At 39.1% G+C, this 21,942-nt stretch overlaps 2 protein-coding genes across 6 annotated transcripts; one reads left to right on the top strand and one right to left on the bottom strand.

Annotated features, from left to right (window-relative positions):
- Window positions 1–5,312: 5,312 nt before the first annotated feature.
- Window positions 5,313–16,810, bottom strand: LOC145465363 (uncharacterized). Of its 5 annotated transcripts, none has more exons than XM_081449141.1 (11): window positions 15,231–16,495; window positions 12,177–12,390; window positions 11,751–11,877; window positions 10,652–10,705; window positions 10,161–10,224; window positions 9,694–9,830; window positions 9,254–9,340; window positions 8,314–8,408; window positions 7,679–7,735; window positions 6,835–6,891; window positions 5,313–5,861 (listed from the first exon to the last, which is right to left on the bottom strand). In XM_081449141.1, the coding sequence occupies exons 1-11, from the start codon at window positions 15,272–15,274 to the stop codon at window positions 5,745–5,747; spliced, it is 1,053 nt and encodes a 350-aa protein (XP_081305267.1). In that variant the 5' UTR covers window positions 15,275–16,495; the 3' UTR covers window positions 5,313–5,744. The 5 variants fall into 5 exon arrangements, 3 of the variants coding, with proteins under 3 accessions (XP_081305267.1, XP_081305268.1, XP_081305266.1); XR_014041579.1 differs by adding an exon at window positions 16,504–16,810 and having other exon boundaries at window positions 5,824–5,861; window positions 6,835–7,735; window positions 15,231–15,924; XM_081449142.1 differs by lacking the exon at window positions 7,679–7,735.
- A 1,306-nt stretch (window positions 16,811–18,116) lies between these two features.
- On the top strand, window positions 18,117–21,451 carry LOC145465483 (uncharacterized). The gene has a single exon (XM_081449269.1). It carries the CDS (start codon window positions 19,557–19,559, stop codon window positions 20,022–20,024), a length of 468 nt encoding a protein of 155 aa, XP_081305395.1. The 5' UTR covers window positions 18,117–19,556; the 3' UTR covers window positions 20,025–21,451.
- Window positions 21,452–21,942: the final 491 nt, after the last annotated feature.

The raw sequence follows: 21,942 nt of genomic DNA, 5'->3' as shown, positions 1-21,942 counted from the left end.
CGTCATACCAATACCCGAATCAGTTAATTTTTTTTGTTCTCCTTTAAACTAAACAGTAAACTGTAAATTCTTCAACTTTTTTGAAATATACTACATATTAAATACACTATACATGTAATAATATTTGTTTTCGTGACTTGAGAAAAATAAAGATTTAAGTCCCTAATCGGTGTGATCCTTCAAATGAAAGCAACTGAGCATTTCTTTCTTGTTTGGCGGTCTTGTTATATAATCATTAAACAGCTTCAGTACTTGTATTGTTGGTTTCTTCACCAAGATCCTGAACCGACGAAAACTACTCAAAAATCGAATTGGAACTGTTATAACTCGCGGCAAAACGCGCCCGGGATAAATGGAGTCTGTATTGCTCGGTGTTCCACCTCAAACTACAGCTATTTCCGAACTGAATTTTCACGGCATAAAAACAATCCGTTGCGAGCCTTTCGCAGCGCCATCGTCGCACGATGTACAAGTCGAAATACGATTGGCTGGGACGCGAACCAATGAAATGCCTATATGGCGACCGTTGCGCCCTCATATTTATTTCATGTCAACTATAATTGACAGACAGGATGTGCGAAGACATCGTTAACTAATTTTTTAACAATAGTGGTCAAGTGGAGAATTTAAACTCCGATTTGACACCTGAGAACGACGCTTTCTGATAACATAACATGAATCAAATTAAACAAGAGAAAAGAATATAGCACTACTTAAGTTAGTTATCATTTATTATCGACAAAACATTTGGAAAAAAAATTGTGAAAGGATTGACGGCTTTACGGGGTGGTTTTGTTGACGACTTAATGAAACATTTTTTCATCAACTAAAAAACGTTTGGCTTTTTGGGAGGCATCTGAGAAAATACCTGAGTGAAAATGGCGGTAAAACGAAGCCATCATTACAACGCTATGAGAGAAATGTTTCGTGTGTGGGATTAATTGTCGAGGCTGCTGTTAGTCAACTATAAGCAAACGGGCAAAAGGTCAGCTGGTGTAAACAATAGTCTATTTTTCTAACGGCACATGTTTTAACGGTGTCACCATTAAATGTCATCGTAAAGAAAAAATAAATGTCTATTGCACACAAAAACTGTCCTTTGTCCACAGCGTCACTTAACACATTTTTGAGGTTTATAAGGGGCGCCATTTTCTATCAGGAAATTCCCAAAGAACCACACTTCATTGACGAAGAATAAAACTTGGCTTCAAGGGCTACCCGGCGGAAATTCCTCATGCATGAATCCGGATAAATAATCCATTTCCTTCCAAATACAAAACTGAGTGGGACAAAAAACAGTTGCAGGAAGTTTTAACATTATTTATTGGTTGTTCTAGACTATAATAATCATAATATAACAACCATCTTTTATGCGTTGGATTACCATGAAATCACCACCTGGTTTTCACGGTGGACGTGGTCGGTAGTTTGACAACGAAATAATATTTGTTTTGTTGGGCAAGCGCTGCCAGAATTTAATCAGTTGCGACTTAGGGTTGTTGTAGGCGTGTGGCGGAGGTAGGCAGAGGAAGGGAGTGGCACGAAATTCAAAACTGTAACACTTCAAAGATCTGCTTCATGTGGGTGATTCATTTCGATAGCATTACCGTGAGCACAGAAATCCGATATATAGAACAATAGAGGCTGTGATACTTTTCACTATTTTAAAATAACCATGACAAGCGTAAATGTGAGGAATAGCCAAGGAAATATTGAACGAGAAATTCGACACTTTGCGAACAGCCTAAAAGCGCCTTTGCAAACATGCTGTAGCGCTCAAATCCACTATCGAAATTAAATTTATACCCCGAACGTAAATTTATATCCCCTTTCTTGCAATGTTACGTGCCGTCTGTTCAACAAACGAGTTCTCACTTAAAACAAAATGTAAACAATAAGATCACTAAACAATCCTTCTAAATTGACAGGCAGACCCAGCCTTCTTTACAAAATTCTCTTAAGGCCTGGTAACGAATTCTTATCCTCTACAAATAAAACCGCCTCTCGAAAAGCTACTACCGGTATCTGCAGGCAAGGTTAGTTTTCATTAAGTAAAGAGAAGAATGCCTTTCCCACGATAGAAACTGTGGCGAAAAACTTCGTTCCGCTCGCAGACTACAGATGGCGGAACCACAATTTACAACGACAAGTGAACTACAACACAGCACAGTTCAAAGGAAAATCGAAATATCACCAAGCATTAAAATTGTGTCTAAATTTAGTAAAAGACATTTCAAAATTAGGGTTTGGTACATAGGATGGTGGAAAAAAACAACCCCTGAATGACACAGAAGAGGAAATAACTTCTGAATTCGAAAACGATAAACGCAATTGTCGTTTTACAAGGGAAGACCGGAATTAACTCAGTTAACTATAAAAATCTGGGTGAACACGTTTTTACTTATCAGTTTATTCAACATCCTATTTGCAATTTTACTGCAGCAACACCTTAGTCTATTAACCTTTAAGAATACCGTTACGCCGGTCAGAATTACTCAGCTGTTCAAGTCCCCTCTTAACCATGGAAACCACTGAACAATCTTCATTAATAAGTCAAGTCATTTCAACCTTAAATTTTTGTACCATTGTTTGCGTTGGACGTGAAAACAGCCCGGGTGGGATGGGCTAAGAGGACTCGCAGGGTGGTCATTTTAGAAAACATACCCTGAGCGGTACCACACCAGGAATTTTAACACCTGGAAAATACGACTTTCTCTCAGCGTTATATGGCAGAATATCTTCGCTTGAATAGGAACGGAAATTTAACAAAGAATTTAAAGAAATCGGCACTTAAGAGTTCAAATAGTCGCATTTAGAACTTGATCTACTTTTTTCTAAGCAGGTGTCAGATAAACCAAATTTTTGTAAACACAGTGAATATTCAAAGAATGGTTGGAGACAGAATCTAATGTTTCGTTGATTAAAAAAAAAAAAATTCCAAAAATGTTCATCATTTTCTCTTATACTAAAAGTACGTATTTGGAAATAGAAAGAAACTGGAATGTTTATTCACCGGCTAAGATCTTTTCTTATCGTTGTCACTGACCTTGCTTTTAAACAGATAACCGGTGAAGGTGAGATAAATAATGAAAAACCCAAGACTTGTTTTGTCAAACCCTGAGAAATACACGGGAGGTTATTTATCAACGAAGTTCTGCGGGTTTGAGGTGTAACCAGTAATGAAATAAAAGCTTTATTGACTAATTTCATTTTCCAAACAGTAATTAAAGGTTAGCTTTCTTTAATAGGGCAGTTTATTTATAACTGTCAATCAACACTTCAAGCCAAACATGTCACCAATAGAAAGCGCGGGGAAACACGCGATCAGTCGTCAGTCAATGAGCCACATGTATAGCGCGGGACAACCTCTTCGCGGTGATTGGATAGCTTACTTTGCACCTGTTTCAATTGGCCAGTCATAACAAACCAAAGCGGAACTTGAACAAACTGTCAAAGCTAGTGGTAGGCAAGACATGACTGATTCGATTAAACTGAGAGAAAATTTCAACAGAACCAAAAACAAACACGGCCCGGTTTCAAACAAGAACGTCGAGTCCGGTTCGTGCAATAGCTAGTCCGGACCTTGGCGTGTGAAACGGGACGATTGCAGTTTCAGACGGAAAACTCTTCTGATTTGATCCGTATACACTTAACCGTCACTTTACACGGATGACTAGAAGAATGATTTCAAACTGTATTTGTATCCATCCCGTTTTCACCCTTATGGAAAGTCAAAGTCGGGTCACTCGGTAATTGCGTTTATTGTGAAAACATTATTTTATTTTGTCGGGACACAAGCCATCTGTTTAAGAGTAAAACTCATCTCCTTTATCCGCCTCAAGTCTAAAAACTGACTAAATACTGACGAACCATTGCACACAAACATTGGGGGAAGAAACTGATTCAAGCAACTGCAGAGAACGTATCCGCGACCCTATTTTAAGGATGTACAATCGACGCTTTTTTTCGTATTTCCAACCAGGAGGCTACTATACTGCTGCATTTTCGTCACCGCTGCTTTCAGTGATAAATGAAGAAAAGGAAAGTTACAGGTGTGTGAGTTGTTTTTCGCAGGCCTGTCTCATCCATGAAATAACAAAACAATCCTGAACAATTGCAGTCTGAATTATTTACTAAGTTTATGGTGTAGGTGTCAGTGCACACGTTTTTATACAACATCGTGTTGTGTTTACCTCAAGCGTTTAAGCGACACGCCTGTGATACTTTTGAACAACAAGCGTCTTTTCAGACAAGCCAGAACAATTCCCTCTTTGAATTATTTAGTCTGTACAAGATGTAGGTGTCATAAGACAATCTGAACTTTGTCGACACGGAATTGTATTCGTCTGAGGCGTCTTCAAAACAAAACGCCCTGCCACATGGTTTGACAGGTCACTCATTCAGTTTTCCATAACATGAAAGCCTAACATCCTCATCAAGGCTAAAATACTTTGAAACTTTGCTTTATGCGGTTTAAAGAAAATCACCACGTCTCCAGTATTTTCGTCGCTTATTTTCTGTTTTGTTTTTTTCTGTCAAGAACGAGCGTCCTTTCCGACAAGCCAGAAAAACTCCCTCTTTGAATTATTTAGTAAAAACACAAGATGAATGTGTTATTAGACACATTTTTATGGACAATAAGGCATTGACTGTGTCCGCCTAAAATGTCCACAAAACAAAAACCCTGCCATATGGTTTGACAAATAACTCATTCAGTTTGTCATAATATGAAAGCTTGAAATCTTCATCAAGGAATCGAAACTTTGCTTACGGTTGAAAAAAACTCACGATGTCTCGATTATTTTCGTTTTACGTAGAACACGTTGACGGATAAATTTTTAAGACGCTATGTTTCAAATAACTGGTACTTCCATGAACTTGCTACCACGAACAGCTAAGATTTAACTTCGAGGTTACTTTGCCTGCCAGACCAGTGATTCTTTCATGACTTGTCGTCCAAATGACTAAGATTCTTTATCTTTTTACCAGCTTCAACTGTTGAGGCAACTCGTCCCGCCAATTCCCTCGAAGGATATATAATTTCTTAAGCAGGTACCCTAACATGGCACACCTGCCAGCAGCGACCTTTTTAGGAACAGACGTGCGCTCACTCGCAAACGAAACTAGATCAAAACGATAGATAATGATCGGGCAAGGACACGTGGAACGTGACTGAGAAAGAAAAAAACACAATCGTCTTACTACTTCATTTTGAGCAGATGACGTTTGTTTTATTTGCCGGGAAGTGACTTAAAATTCATTGAAAAACAGTCATACATGCTCTAAAATAACCAACAAACAACAGGACATGATTAAAAGAAGTGTGTAAACTTTTAATGCCTATATTTATATTATTACGTATAATTTGAATTTGGTATAAAGTTCTGTTGTTCCATTATATTGGAATCCTTCATGTTGTATTTTGTCATCAAGTGGTTGAGTTGTACATGTATGTCTTAAGCAATGTCAGCCCAAGCATCCGGCGTCGTTAAAATACCGCTATACCAGGGAATTGTGCCGTTGAAATCCTCAAGCGTCCGCATATATACTCGCAAAAATTAACGAGGCTTATCAGATCCGCCAGTAACACGATCACTAGCAACGTTCCGTTGTGGCTCACAACAAATCTCGAAGTTAGTTCCTCATTTATCAATTACTGTTATACAGTACTGGACATCACGATGCTTCGGGTCCAGGCCTTACGCATCCAATCCGATTAGAGGTCACATGCCTTCCTCGTACAGTCACGGGCCTTTGATGTAAAAAGACGCGAGCTCGGCAGCACAGCCGACAATTGCTCCCAACACACTCCCCCAGAAAACTATCCAGCTGAGATGAAGGTAGATCACGTCCTTGACAAGCTATACAAACAGGTAGAGTCAGATGACGATGATTTTTGTAATCTAAAACGTTCTAAGGTCATTCACGATGAATATACCCTCCAAATGTTAAAATGATGGCTTAACACGCCAAGGAACGTTGTTGCCAAGGAACGGTTTTATAACGAGTATCGAAAAAGCAAATCAAAGAAATCACACCTGACCAATCACAACAGAAGTAGGCGACGCAGTAACCCAATCACAACACGCGGGAAGCGCGTGTTGTAATTGCGCGGGAAAACATGTAACCAGCACCAAGCGCGGGAAAACATTTTACCAGTACCAAGCCCGGAAAAAGGATTGGTTATTCACATGGCGTAACATTTTTGTAAAATTGTAGGGCACAGCAAATGTTCCCCGCAACCAAGAACAATAAAATTAACCAAACTGAAGAAAATTAATTTAAAAATTAAATTAGGCGAACGTAATTTTTAAGACGGGAAGATTTGAGGAGGGTCAACTAGAAACAAAAATCAAACTTTTTTTATAGCCATTTTACCCTTTCAATCCTAGGATCAAACTATTAATTCTCCTTGCTGACTCCAAAACATTTCTTTCATTGTTAGTTTGAAACATTTAGGTACAAGAAGGCAACATAAGACTACGAGTAGCCCGTCTTTCGCTTAGTCCGCCGTACGTGACACGAAAGAAAACCGCGAGGAAGAATTGGCCGCGCAAAATCCTGGGGGCGAGAAGCGGAAGACGGACTACCGTATATACTCGAATAAACGCCGCACTCGAATCACGAAAAATTCAATAAACGCCACGGGGTTTAACCGAGTAAATACGGTACTCTTAGTCTAACGTAACATGGGAAAGTTCGTGATTTTCCTCTTTCTCCTCTGCTACTTGACAGTCTACCAGGTATTGTAGAACGAATTCAGAAGACCTTGTTCGCTCTTGGAAATGACGTAAAGGGCAATCACACAAAACAGACTACAGTCAGTGAACTTACGAGCTTGACTTCTTGAGCAGACAGTTCATGTGTCCTTGTTAAAATCAAATCCACGATCTAAATAAAAGACAGCAGAAGTCATGGATTTCGTTTTATAAAATAACTGAGACACTACGCGCGCTCCCATTGGTCGATAGGTGTGCTTAGATGAGACTATGTAAACGCGGTTGTGACGTTTTAGATTCGTACATATTTTGGAGAAATATTTTATAAAAGCAACAGAGTACATGTACTTTTTCCGTGTTTACATAGCTTCATCTAAACACTTGGGGGGTTGGGAGAATTCTTGAAAGTTATGCAAACCCTCGACTATGTCTTGGGTTTGCATAACTGTCTCAAATTCTCCCAAACCCCCTCGTGTTTAGATGAAGCTATGTACCCAAAAAAAAAAGATGCTCTCTTGCTTAAATTCAAATTGGCTTAACCTCATTTCACTTCTGATTTGAGCTTAAAATTGGGGTATTTTAGTGTAGTAAGGCCACAACTTTATTAATAGTCTTTGTATTTGATAGGTGTCCCTTTCTATCCTTAACGTCCCTTTGTAACCCCAAGTGAAGTTAAGGTAAGACGGCTGAGGGAGGAACAGAACTAGAATAAACTTCCTTTGCCATTCAGCGACCCAGTAAAATCAGTTGATAAAAGAATCAACGATCGAAGCGATACAAATTACTTGACAGTATCCGTCTGCGATTCCACAAAATGTTCTGAGATTGGAATGGAAACCGAGGGAGAAAGGATACATTGCAAGAACTGATAAGGTAACTTCTAACATCTTAGATCTTGCGTGATGAAAAGCACTCTTAAGCAATAGTTTAATTTTACAGTTAAACAAGAGGTTACAAACTTGTTCCCTGAGGTGGTCTGCATTCAACAATTCCACAGATTCAACAGACGAGAGAAGCTGTAGGACACAAGGTCAAACACACACACACACACACACACAAAAAAAAACAAAATTATTATTGATTCTACAAAATGCTAGTCGTGCTACATGATGTGGCCGCCATGTGTACACGTAGAGGTCGATGGTAAGCCAAACACAAATGACAGCTTTGCAATTCCTGCTGGGTTCATATGGCAAAGTATTAAACGTATTAAGAAGGGGCTTCATCCAGGGTAACACTATAGGTACCGTGGTTCAAAAGCTTTTTCTTGATTTTTCTCCGCATGAGAGAGCCGCGAGAAATTCGCGCCGCTTCGCACCTCTCTCATGCGGAGAAAATCAAGAAAAGAGAAAAATAAAAAAAACCCTCTGGGACCAGGGTATACTATAGGCTGCTAACTCCTCATGAAAATTTGACTGCGCCTGTGTTTTTTGAGCAGTGATGTCGCTAAGCAACAAGATGTGTTGTGACGTAACTGGCAACTTTCAAAGCATTCACGCAGCTATGCTACATCTGAAAGTGTACACGAAGGGTATTTTCTTTTAAATTTCAGTTTCACTGACGTGCTATATAGCAATAAGAAATTCTTCCTTACCAAGGGTACCATGCAAGGTTTCAAATTCAGTAAGTGAGCTTTTACGAGAGGAAGCAGTTTGGCTTTGGTGACACCAAGCATTTGAAGTCTCAGACCTAAAAAATATGCACAATATCGATTCTAAAATCTGTAATATTGAGTAATAAGTCTGTAAATAAAATTTACCTTTGTGGGCGACCCCTTCTTTGTGATCGTTCAAATGAGAACTGTATGGTGCTTTTTCTTACACTTGGCTTCGTACATTTAAGGTGTGATCATTCAAATGAAAGCTATCGAGCAGTGCATTCATTTGGTAGTTACTGCTTTTCAAATATTTTATTCTGAACTGTAGCACTCTTTGGAGTAACATGCAGGTACATGGGACACACATTTTATGTCTGTGCAACAAGGATTTAAACAACAAGTGAATATTTGAAAGTTACTTGAGCTTGCGGACAAGTTCAATATAAAAGAATTTTTAAATTGCACAAAAAATTTAAATCTGTAATAATTTATTGCTTGAGCTTCTATACAATTATTACTGATTCATTGTATGATTGAAAACATTACAAAAGCATAATGCAGTAAATTTAAATTGCACTGCAGTAAGAAATAAAAATTTAATGGTAAATTTGACTGCTCTCTGCCAGTAATATGAAGATCTATGAAGTAACTTCCTCAGTCATGTCTTGGAATTCACAAATTGATGGTCAGGAAAATCTGAGCATGTAGCAAGTGGGGAGGGAAGGGGCAAACCAAAATGGAATATTACACACTGTTTCTCATCAGCACAGGGGTCGGTCAATTTTGTGGCATATTTCAGGTATATGTAGGCCCCATGAGCAGGATTTCAAAAACCCACAGTACTAATAATTAATAAATAATCTACAATAATAAATCAATTATTATAACAATTAATTGATTAATTATTATATTAATCATTATAAATTAGAAAGCTAACCTTCTTGTGTTCCCATCAAGATGTGTAGCTGTTCATTTATTATTTCTTCAACACTGGAAGAATTGAGAAGTCTCTCCAGCTGATAATCTGTTTGAGCAAAGCCACAAGACAATATTATTAAAATTTGGTACTTAGTATACTTTTCTTTCTTCACCAAGGAGATTGCATGCCACTTAAAAGGCGTGACAAGCTTAAAAGATAATGGAATTACATTGACTGGAAAAAGGAAAGGTACAGAAAGCCAGAAGTGTGATAGACAAGGGCAGCTGCTCTCTAACATTACATAACTTTGTTTGCTTGTTCACTTGGTCCCTTATTTCAGTTTAAGATGAAAAATAGAGATTGCTTCCAGCATACCGGTAAGCTGAATGTACAAAAAGGCTATCAGTAACCACAAAAGAACACATTCAAACTATTTTTTTAAAAGTGCACTTACTAACCAATTTGCTCTGCTGTCAAATAGTTCCTAGTCTTGTCATTGATATATTTTTTCACTTGAGAAGGGCTAAAAAATGCATCCAGAATAAAGCTGGCCATCAACTTCTTGGCAGTTACAAAGTGCTTTGTTATGGCTCCACTACAAAACAGCAAAGACATTTTTTACATGTATGTTAAGTGTAACATAATTCTCTTCAAAACTGAAACATTTGCCCCTCATATACTGTACCTTATAGAGTGAGGTGGTGTAAAAGTCAAGTGTGACTCTCTTTCAAGAACTTAACAAACAGACAATTACCTGGGTTCAAATCCAGAGTTATTTATACGAAATCCAATGCTGCAGTAACCACCAACCCTTGTCGATTCCATATGGGCTTTGCTACTAAATGTGCTCTAGATAGCAGTATGTACCCATGCCCAGCTAGATTTGAAAATGTTATTTGATAAGCTGTTATGTAGGGTCACATACCTGAAAAATAAGCCTGGTATCCTGTTAAATATCAGCTTTATTCCCAGCCAGTTTGTAACTCCACCTTAGCAAAACCAGAAAAAAAATAAACATTTACAAAAGGAGACATGCCCCTACAGAATCCCGCAAATACTGGTTAGAAGCCCCCAGCTTATATGACTAATAGGTTTTAGTTTCAGGTGGGTGCATAAATGAGACTTACATGCACATCTTGGGTGGAGGGAGTTTAAGAAAAAAAAGGTAATAAAAAACAGTCAATTGAAAGTAAATGTACATGCTAGTTTCCAAATTTAACTACTTCTTTGTGCCATCTGCTAAAATCCAACAACACAACAATGACAACAACAAAAAATAAATTGAAAGACACATAAAAAAATTACATCAGACTGACTCGCAAACTGTGAAGCTAATCTGGACAGGTCAGTCTTACAATATATGTAAAATAACTTGTTTGATCAGACATTCATTAAACAAAATGTTCATTTTCATACCAGTTAATCCAAACAACCCTGCTGCTGTCAGTGCCCTACAAGCTATCTTTACATCTGAGGGAAGATCAGAATGATGCCACATACCATATATTACATGCTTCTACTTGATCAAAAAAAAATATCCCTTTATGTAGTTGAGGTCTCTGTGATCTACCTACCAAAACAATAATTATTGAGCCTTACTTTAAATAATTAAATTATTTTATTTGTAGTTGTGACCAATTTCCTGCTTGAAAATGTACTCATATTTTATTCATGCTAAAATGACGCCATAATTTTCTCAACTTGCAGAAACCTAACTGCTTATAAACATGTACATTGAAAATTCAGGGTTTTCAAGCGTACATTTCAGCATACATTGTACACGTAAAACAAGGTGACACATAGCCAATGGGTCTCTTAGTTTCATGTGCACTAAAATGCACAGCCATAACTTACATAACCACTCCACCCCCATCCTCCAAAGGTGTTACAGTCAAACCTCGATTGTCCAGACTCATTGGGACTAGACGAAATAGTCCAGATAATCAAAAATATGAATTTTGATGAAGAACAGAACTGTTTAAATAACGCAACATTTAATCGTGAAACAACACTTTTACAAATCATTTGGAAAACAATATGGTCTACTGTACATCTTGAACCACTCAACTCTGAGCCAGTCAGAACTCATTCGAGTGTTCTTCATTAGTCACGACATGTGCGAGCGCTGCTTTTGCTCTTAAAAGCAAAGCAAACTCACTTTTGACTGCACTTTTCAATGCTATAGTTTTAAAAAAATATATATTGCTACGAATCTTGATCATGACAAATGAATACTCATGACAAAATTGGGACTAGAGAAAAAGTCTGGTTAATTGAGAAATCCGGATAATTGAGGTACGGATAATCAAGGTTCTACTGTAATGGTTAACAGTTCAACTGAAAACATTACATGTGATAATTTAAAATTACAAAGCACTGAAGTACATGATTCTACTGACTATTCTAGAAATTTCCAACCTGTCCATCATGTGATGCATGTTGGGTAGGGCTGTAGAAAATAAATTATTTATTATTTCATTAATATTACCATTCATAAATTAAATATAAAACTTGCCTTTCTGCTCATTTTTATGCTTATAGACTGTAACCAGAATTCCACCAGTGACAAGAAGAAAGAACGCAACAACAATGCTGATGCAACCAATGGTCACATGAGGAGCACTTGATCTGTAGGAATAGGACTGAAATACAGAGGAATCCCACTTTTTTGAACCTCCGAGGGAAATGCAAATTGGTTTGAAAAATCGGGTAGTTTGAGAAATCGGGGGGGGGGGGGGGGGAATAACACTGTTCAACTGAAGGGAGGGAAATTACTCTTGGTTCAAGTAAGCGGGGGGTTAGAGAAATCCAGGCTTCAAGAAATCTGAATTTGACTGTTGTTATGAGCTGCAAATTTGAATTGTCAGTGAAATGAAAGAGATATTCAGCACACATGGGAGACTTGACTTTGATTTGATTCGTACCAAGCAACAAAACTTACGACTTCTGCTGTTACTTGAGAGGCTCCAGACAACTGCAAACTCTCATGCTGACTGTATAAGGAGTCTGTATGGAATGACGACACATCACTCATTGCTTGCCCATCTTGCTCCACGGAAAGAGCTAAATTGTCAAATTCTGCTTGCCTGTTGTTCAATTGGGCACTGCGGAAATTTCTGTCCTTACCATCTGATAATAACTCAAGAGTCGCATTTCTGAAATGAATACCATTTTCACTCACCAGAGTTTTCTTAACGCCACTCCCCCACTACTAAGATATCCCTCTTGTTGAGGCGACAATGGTACATGTTACAACTACTTTTTCTCCTGGTCTCTGCATTTGGTTACCTGTCATTTAGCCCCCAAGTCAATTAGCACTTGGCCGGTTAACCCCCATTCACACTTAAGGTGGTACTATGACAAAAATCACATCTTTCCCATCTAAGCCATTTTAAAACATACACAGGTAGTCTGTATGAGAAGGAAAATGCTGTTTACTTTTTTCAGATATCTCTTTTTGTTCCAGAGATATTCAAGTTTTTACAATATGCAAATTAGCCAAGTGGTGACGTCATACACTTAACCAAATTTTGATCAAATATGATGAAAGATATCTTAGCCAATTTGTATCAGAAATGTGTGATTCTTTGCAGTACAATTCTACTAAATGTTCTCCACAATATGAGCTTAACAGTTTTGTTACCATGGCAACATACTGGTTTCCAGATCTCTCCAATATTCAAGGCTTTTCTGGCCACCTTTGGCATTCGATTTTGATATTTGCTAATGGTGCCTCACATGCATGATCCAACAAACATAACTATGATAGCTTGAGTTCGTGGCTGATGTTTTTCAAGCTGAAAATCACTAGCATATTGAAACCAAGTGGGTGGGGACTGGAAAAGAGTGAGTTGCCAATGTTTCTTGTAGAACTATTAGCCTACCAAGTTTCAATGGTCTGCGTTGCAAATTGGCCAAGGTAGCTCTATTTATATACTTGATATAATATTGGGTTGAGTGTTCGACATCATCACTCATCTCATTTGCATATTTACAAACAGTAAAAAGGCATTTTCATTCTTTCATGGAATTTTATGTGATACACCTAAAAAATAAGGGGGTAAAAATTTGATGATACAGTAGAACCCCGGTAAGTCAAACTCGGATAACTCAAACTCCCCTGCTAACTCGAACTAAGTCCCATTTTCCTTGGATTTGACCCCACTTTTCAGTCATTTTAACTCAGTTAACTTGAACTCGGATAGCTCGAATTCCCCACTAACTCAACTTAACTTTCATTTTTGTTGATAAAAATTTACCCCAATAACTCAAATTCTGGTTCATGTAACTCACCAGGGATGTCATCCCATTAGCTTTTCTTGTCATGTAATCGGTAAAAACACTCAAAGCTAACACCACAGCAATTTGATTTTAATTTGTGCAACTGACCATTCACATATTTGACAATCATTTCCTGATGTTATGAGTCATACCGGATGTGGTGCCTTTAGCTGTCGCTGTCGCTTAGCTGTCGCTGAAAAATCAGTGAACTATCCAATGTTAACATGGCAAGTTGGATATTCAATCGACCCCGATGACTTGAACCCCTGCTAACTCGAACTGTTTTTTGTTTCCCTTCAGAGTTCAAGTTACCGGGGTTCTACTGTAGTACCACTCTAAAGAATGGGATATATATAAACAGTGTTTTCAGTAACAGCTGGTTTCACTACCTCTCATGTTCGTTACATGTTCACTACCCACAACTTCCAGTTCACTACCTATCGTGTTCGCTACTATCGATGAAACTATGACTTCACACAAACATAGATTTTTTCGTCATTCTTTGAGGTTGCAAGGGCAGTAAACTGAGATAGCGAACTCAAGCTCTGGGTAACTGATCATGTGGTAAACTTGAATGCAGTGAACTCGAAAGGTAGTGAAACTGGTGAAAACCATGTTTCCAACTTCTGTTTGGGGACTTATTGACTTCTGGTTGGAGGTTAAACAGTTACCCGAGTCTAAACGGTAAGGGGCTTATCAACTTCGGGGCTAAATGGCTGCTTACTCTGCATTTGCGTATAATTTTGCGGTATTAAAAATCCATGCCATTGACAGTTTTTTGGCATTCAAGCATTTAAACTCTTGTTGTCCATGCTTGATTTATCAAATTCCTTTGTTTTGCTATATGTAAGAAGTCACTTAGCCTGCATAGCAAGCGTTTCTGTGGGGTTTAAGAGTAAAGAAAGACCAAGGAACGGGATTTTCGGTGTTTTGCCCACGCAAAAAATGGGGCGAGACCCAAAAAGCGAAAGAGGGGGGTGGGGGAGGGGAAGGAAGGAAACGCTTGCAGACAAACCCCAAGATTTTGAAAACCTCCGTTCGCCAGCGAAAGGAGCTCATGATTAGCTTGGCTTGTCGAAAATTATTGACATGTGTCGATCAAAGGTATTGAACTTTGCTGGCGAATGGAGGTTTTCAAAATCCAGGGGTTTGTCTGCAAACGTTTCCTTCCTTCCCGTCCCCAACCCCCTCTTTCGCTTTTTGGCTCTCACCCCATTTTTCGTGCCGGCAAAACACCGAAAATCCCGTTCCTTGGTCTTTCTTTACTCTTAAACCCCACAGAAACGCTTGCTATGCAGACTACAAGTCACTTGATGCATGGTTTCTTGGAAAACCACTCGTTTCCCTCAAATCTCATTTTTTCCCATGATGAGATAACTATTCTATTGTGCCTGCCTCAAAAATGGATTGCATTCAAAATAAACTTTGAACAATAAAGCACTAAATAAAGGCATTCCCATTGATATAAGCTTGATATAAGCTTAATATATATTTCAGCTGTGTACAGTATTTGTTATTTTTGTCATGCAAAAAATCGAAACAACCGTATCAATAATAGATTGTTTGGTATTTTGATTGATGCCCATGGCTATGCTCAGGTAACTGTCACCAATCAGATGGAGTGAAATCGAAATTGCATGAGGTTTTGTCGTTTGGTAAAACTGTGAACTTCCTTCTGAACGAGACGCAAACGTCACTTGCAGCCTTCTCTTACCGTGAATGAGAACGTTTCTGGTTCTCTTTTGGCCAAGTCGCCATGATCACCAACCAAAAAAGAGATCTAAGCTGAAATAAAGTGGACCGAAACAGAATACCTCCTTCTACACCTCCTGCAGGACGCCATGTTGAATATGGAGCCAGAGTCTGGGATCTACTTCGAGTCGAGTCGGACCCAGGGAAGCCCGAGGAATTGGAACATGGCGGTCAATGTTTGGTTGCGAATGTTCTTTTACGGTCTTCATGGCTTTTTTGACGAAATTCTTTTCACATCGTTGTTTAACTTCGTGGAATCAAACTTCCAAGACTGGCGATTTCGAGGTCATTCGTCTCTGTGGTCCTTCTTTATGTACGGATTCGGTAGCTTTGTCATTGAGCGACTGTACCTGAGCTGGAAAGACAAGTGGTATTTGCCAATGCCTGTACGCGCAACCATTTACGTTTTGTGGGTGTACATATGGGAATTCAGTTGCGGTTTGGTTCTGAGATATTTCGCGGCTTGTCCGTGAGATTACAGCAATCACCTGTGGAACTTGTGTGGCCTGATAACTTTGCAGTATTTCCCTGCTTGGTTTGTTGCAAGTGTGTATCAAGAATTTGTTGCAGAGTATCTTCTAACGCTTTCCAGAGACACAAGCCCAACCAAACGGAAGGGGTCTTGACGCCCAGGACACACGAAGGTGAATAAAGAGCTTTGAACCTGTTTAAAGGAATCGTGTGTGGAGGGCTTGGGGTGGTGATGTTGCTTGGGGGAGGGGGAAGTGGCTGGTATTTCTGGCCCCAAGGTGCATTCAGTGTGGGTTACGCCGAAGGTCTTCGGCGTGGCCTTTAAAATTTTGCAGCGTTCTGGCGTGCGATTGGAGTTTTTGGCATATAGTGGCATGCTCATTTATATTTGCTGGTGCTGGTGTATAAAGGCATAACCACATTTACATAGGGTGTCTTGGCGTGATAACTATGACTTCTTAACTTCTCTTTATCCCCCATTTTATCCCATATTGAATACTGTATCCTGGCCAATAACGGGTATCTTATATGATCTTTCTGAGTCCAAAGTTTCCCAGTGAACATAATATGATGAAAATTGGGATTATTTGAGCAGAGCAGTTGGGGACTTCGGCCGCTTGCCAAACGCATGGCATCCTGTGTACCAGAGTTTTTTTCGTGGGGAAGCTGCTAACAGTGGGTGTTAAAGCCGCGATTGCTGGTGTGGAATTTAAAAAGCCTTGGTGTATGTTGTTGTTGATAGTGGTCAATGCACTTAGCTACACCTAGCTACACCTAGCTAGTATCTTTGGTGTGGAAGTCTTCCAGAATGCACCCTGGTTCTGGTCAAAAGCTTTCAGCAACAAACAGCAACAAACTTCTTCCACTCCTGCAGTTACCAGCTTGATGTGCCCAGCAGTGCCAAACACATGTGGATCAGCTGTTGCATATGTGCAATTTTTAAGGAGCGTCAATTTCATTTGTCTTTTCATCATATTTGATCAAAATTTGGTTGAGTTTATGATGCCATCGATGGCCGATTTCCTCTATGAAATTTGCCTGCAGGGAATCATGGTAGTTGTATTCATCATCTTGGACTTGAAGTTATTAATAAATACAACTACCATGATTCTCTGCAGGCACATCTCATAGCGTGAATGCACCATTGGCTAATTTGCATATTCTGAAAACTTGATTATCTCTGAAAATAGTACACAGCATTTTCCTTCTTGTATAGACTACTTGTTTATGTTTTAAAATAGCTCAGATAGGAAAGATTGGAATTTCATCATATTAGTACTTTAAAGTGCTCCTCTCGATATCCATTTTTTTTTCATTTTGTACACAATGGTTCTTTCCTAGCTATCTTGCCAAAATTCCAATCTATTAGGAACAGTATTACCCGCATTTTTGTACCTTTATTTCTGAGAATTTACGGCCGCCATTAATTTCCCTTGATTTAAAGCTTGGTTAAGAATTTGAGCAAATGACGTTGTTTTCTCAAATTTGAGTAAACGACGTCATTTGCTCAAAACTACCACACGAGTTGAAATTACAATAACAATTAGTACTGCAATTCACATAAAGAATAACAAAAACTTTGGCTCTTATGTCCGTGCAATTTTCTACACTAATAGTTTTAATTATAATTTCAACCTGTGTGGTATTTTTGAGAAAATAACATCATTTTCTCCAATAGCGAAGGGCACGAGTGACGTCATAACTCAGACAAACTCAGACAAACAAAACGGAATGGTGGACGATTTGACGCTTTTTCAAGCACATAAGCAAGTGTTCCTTAAACAATTTTTAAACGAAAATTTGGCGTTCATTTTCCTCCTATTTCTCTCGGAACACGCTTATGTTGTCTGACTCTCGCGGGGTTCCATTAATTTGCATTCTATTTTTAGACTTCACGCGCTTCGTTATTCTCAACCAAGACTTGGAACAAGGAAAATTAATGGCGGCCATAAAATCTAGGAAATAGAGGTCTTAAAAACGCGAGTTCTTATGTTCGTAATGGAGTGAAATTTGGCAAGATATCTAGGAAAGACCTATTGTGTACGAAAATGTGAGAAAATGGATATCGAGGAATTGATCATAGGGGCACTTTAAGGGTGTATGGAAAACATGGAATAGTCATAATGAGAAATCATTTGCACAGTGACGCAAACATATTTATTCCTATTCAACTATTTTTGCTAAAAGAAGTGGAAATCATTTTTTAACGGTATTGTTAACTTTCTTATCAAGTGCTTTTAAGAGTCAAACTTTAAAACTATTACTTATAACCATGAACCTGATCATGTTTTAAAGACGATGAAAAACATTGTCATTGAATGAAAAGGTGTGTTATACAAGCTAACAATGATGGATTTATGTTTCTGGAAATGTCCAACCCCCCTACGAAGTGCCATGATTCCACTGAAAACCACGAGGGAGCAAGGTACATTGTCATTTATGATCCTCTCGTTTTCATCCTCTCTCTCTCTCTATCTCTCACGCGGTTAGAAGTACCGTGAGCAGGTGAAAATATTTTAGTTCAGCACGCAACTGATGAGCCAAGCTAGCGAAAAATGCAACTTTTTTTCAAAGACAACACAAAAAGAAACACGTGCGGTAAAAAAAACACGATTACTAAAAAGTTGAAGCCATAAATGGTTGGTTTACAAAAAATTGAAATAAAACATGCAGTATGTAGAAGAAATGAATAATTAACAGCTTAAGCTCTCACTTGGCCTCATGAAAACATTAGTTACTTTATAGACTTCTAGGTCTCTGTTCGAAAAAGATCGAGTACAAGACAACAGTAGACAAGAACAACTTTGTTCCAGTGTTAACTTTCGTTTTTTATTCACTATACATGCAGTCAAACGAAAAGTCAACTAATCAATAGTAAGACTATGCTGAAGAGATCTCTAGTCAAAACAAGATTTGTATACAGGTTTTAATACTTCTAATGACAATGAAAAAACGTCTGACTAATAAAATATTTATACTGCACAATGTATGACGTACTCGTTCCTCCATCAACACTGAGCTTCCGGAAAACCACAGTTGTTTGAAGTACTCGGCTGCAGAGGTTCTAAACACAGATGACGGCGTTTTTCAGTGTCATATTTTTCTTCACCTTCTTTCGCCGAGAACTAGCTGGCAGATCATTTACAGATCACCACTCGGAACATGGTTTCGCTCTGGTCGATCACGTCTATAACTCATTCAGTACAGATCATCTGTTTGCTTGTTTCATCGCCTGTAACATGCAACCAGCTTGTCAAAGTTTTAACTACGACCTTGCTGACAAAACCTGCCAGTTTAATAATAACACAAAATACTTTCGTCCCAAGTGTTTTGTGGAAAAAGGAAGTTCAGTGTATGCTGATAACCCAGACTCGGGTAAGCTGCATTTGTACGATTTCTATAGCCTTCAAGTTTGTTGTTAAAGGTTTTTTTTATTTCTTTTGGAATACTTTTTCAAATTCTTAATTGTAAATACCTATTTTCTCTGCTCGTAACATTTCCGTTTGAAACAATCGCTACAGTCTGTAAAATAAATGGTTGTTAACGGCTATATGATTTTACTGCAGTAAGTCAGTGTTCAGTTATACAGTTTCAGTTCTTGCGGCAGCGTACGAAAAGCAAGTTTTCTTTTTCGTTAAGCAATGCATTATTAATAATACAGGAAACGAGCTTTCTTTCCGATGTAACGTAACAAATCGAAAGACCCCTTATCTTGTTGCTATAGAGCAAGGCTATAATCACAGTCTCTTGTCTAGAGTTAGAGAAACACAGTATTAACGAGCGCTGTATAAACAATAATAAGAACTTTTGTAATTTTATGAATACCACAGAAGCCCCCTGGCAAAAGATGAACACTGCCCCAGTGTGTTTTGGTGCGAAAGGTGACCAGTTTGGCGAATTTGAGGTTGAAATTGGTGGCTCCGTTGACTCTGTGAAGTTTGTTCACGTATCTGGTCATGTCACTTGTGCCGTATTTGATATTTTGGGCGGTGCCAACGCACGGTCCAAGTTTGGCTGCCAAAAATCGTCATCAGAGCTTTACACCTTTATTACGACCGCGAATAACGACATCCTGCTACCAGAGAGTCGCGAATTCCCGTCCAAGTATACTTTGCAGGGTTATCATCCGGATTCCTCGGAGATTGTCTTCACGAATATCTCAACTCCGCTACGTCTCTCTTCTGGGCAACAGCTTCGAGTCTGGTACGGAGAAGATCTGATGGACGAAACCGAGCACGATAATTCTGGATCAACCTGTGTTGATGTGTATGCTAAGTATATGTGACATCACTCAAGAGTAACAATGTATAGTACTGTAACCTTCAAGGAGTTAAAAATACGTGTTTTGCTTCTAGTTCCCCGGGGCGGACTGTCGCACGAAAGGATCGGGGGTGCTCGTGGGAAAATTTGAATTAAACCGCTAGAGGAGACCAATCTTGGTGTGACTCGGGCTTTATTTGACCCCTAAAAGATACCACTTAAAACCGAATAGGTCGATTACCAGCCGCTGTTCAGGAAAGGCGCCCGCGCTTGTAGACAAACAATTGAGACAGGACTCGAGAGAGCGGCAGAAATCGAGCCTAAAACGGAAACAAGAGCGTTTCTTTAATTGTTATTTCTTCGAGTTCACCAGCTAAAAATAGTGGCCTTTCATCATGAACACGCTAAGTGAGACCAGAATCCTTGATTTATACCCCTAAGCGAGACGACGAGCATCCTCGACCTTATTCGGGCCTTATTCGGGCCTTATTCGGGCCTTATTCGGGCCTCATTCGGGCCTTATTCGGGCCTTATCCTGGGGAGATACACATTTCATCCGCTTTTGTTTTGTGAGAGCGAGCGATCTCAGATTCAGACAAGTTATAATTAGGCTGCTACATCTGCAGTTTTCGTGGCACATTTTTGAGTATTTAATTAATGAGTAGAACATCCATATAATCGGGGGATTCAATGTTAATTTAAATGACCGTGACGTTAATTCGGCAACCTTGTTCCCAGGGTCTTCTCCACTTTTCAAAAAAGGCGGTCGTCGAGGAGAAGACCCTAGGGACGAGTTTGACGTTCGAACGTTTTTCTTCTCGAGCGCCTGACGTTTCGTTGGTGCAAAAACAAGTCGCGGACAAGGCAATCATTGCCGAGCAATTATCATTGGGCTGGGTAGAAAATTAAACTGATCACTGAACTTAAAACTTTTACGTCTTCACACCAGACTCGTACCCAGTCGCTATTCACGTGTTTTTGCGAGGAAAGAAGATTGGATACTAGAGTAGATTAAGGCGCGCGGAGTGCCATGGGAACTCCTCGCGCTCCTCAATTCGATCCAGACCGCCTCCAGGTTTCTCTTTGAAACAATCGTTATGGCGACTAAGTGCGAGTCCGACTTCAGACCATCCGAGAAGTTGTATTACTCTTCATTTTAGCTTGGATGTTGCTTGCGCGTTGCTTAGAGGGTTTGTTAATGTTCTGTTTACAAAGCAATCGAAAACCTCCAACGCTGTAGGGATGTCTTCTTTGATATTTTAAAATCAAAGAAAGCAAAAAAGCAAAGAAACTTCGACCCTCGCTGTGTTTTAATACACTTCGGAACTTCTATGGGAGTCTGAATAAGAAGCAGGTGACCCCTGCCTAGTCTGCCTAAACAAAAATGAATAAACGGCAGAAAAGCCAATCGAAAGCGAAGCAAATTAAACAGACGTCCGTGCGCAACGCAACCAAGCAAACAGATCAGATGGTTGAAAGTGAAGACAGATGCTCCCCGTCCGACAACAAAAGGGAGTTTGAGCAACGACGACATTATATTCAACCTATGAATGTCGTAAGAATTTAGATTCATTCAGTTTGTCTGTCCCAAACTGAATATCTAAGACAGCGTCAAATTCGAAAAAGAAAATTTGAAGAAAAATTGGCCGTCCTAGTTTACGTTCTTAGTCCAGAAGTGGACGGCTTGGAGTAGAGAGCAATGACGATCCTGCGCAACAAGGCGTTTCCCATAGATCATATCCCATAGAAATGTCGGTTGTACTGCAGGGAGCATGCTGTGATCAAAGCAAACAATGGAAAAAGCAATTTTCACCTTAGACAATTCTTTAAGCTTGCTCAGTTTAATGTCTTTAATGTCTGATTATCATAACCGCTTTAAAGTTTATGAATAGCCCGGATTTTCTTTTCCCTGTTGTTTTCCTAAAATGGACCCGAGCGAAACC

Source organism: Orbicella franksi, chromosome 13 (assembly GCF_964199315.1).
Source record: "Orbicella franksi chromosome 13, jaOrbFran1.1, whole genome shotgun sequence".
Classification (NCBI taxonomy): domain Eukaryota; kingdom Metazoa; phylum Cnidaria; class Anthozoa; order Scleractinia; family Merulinidae; genus Orbicella; species Orbicella franksi.
The sequence above is the reverse complement of the archived record's forward strand: the minus strand, read 5'-3'. Positions and strand labels throughout refer to the sequence as shown.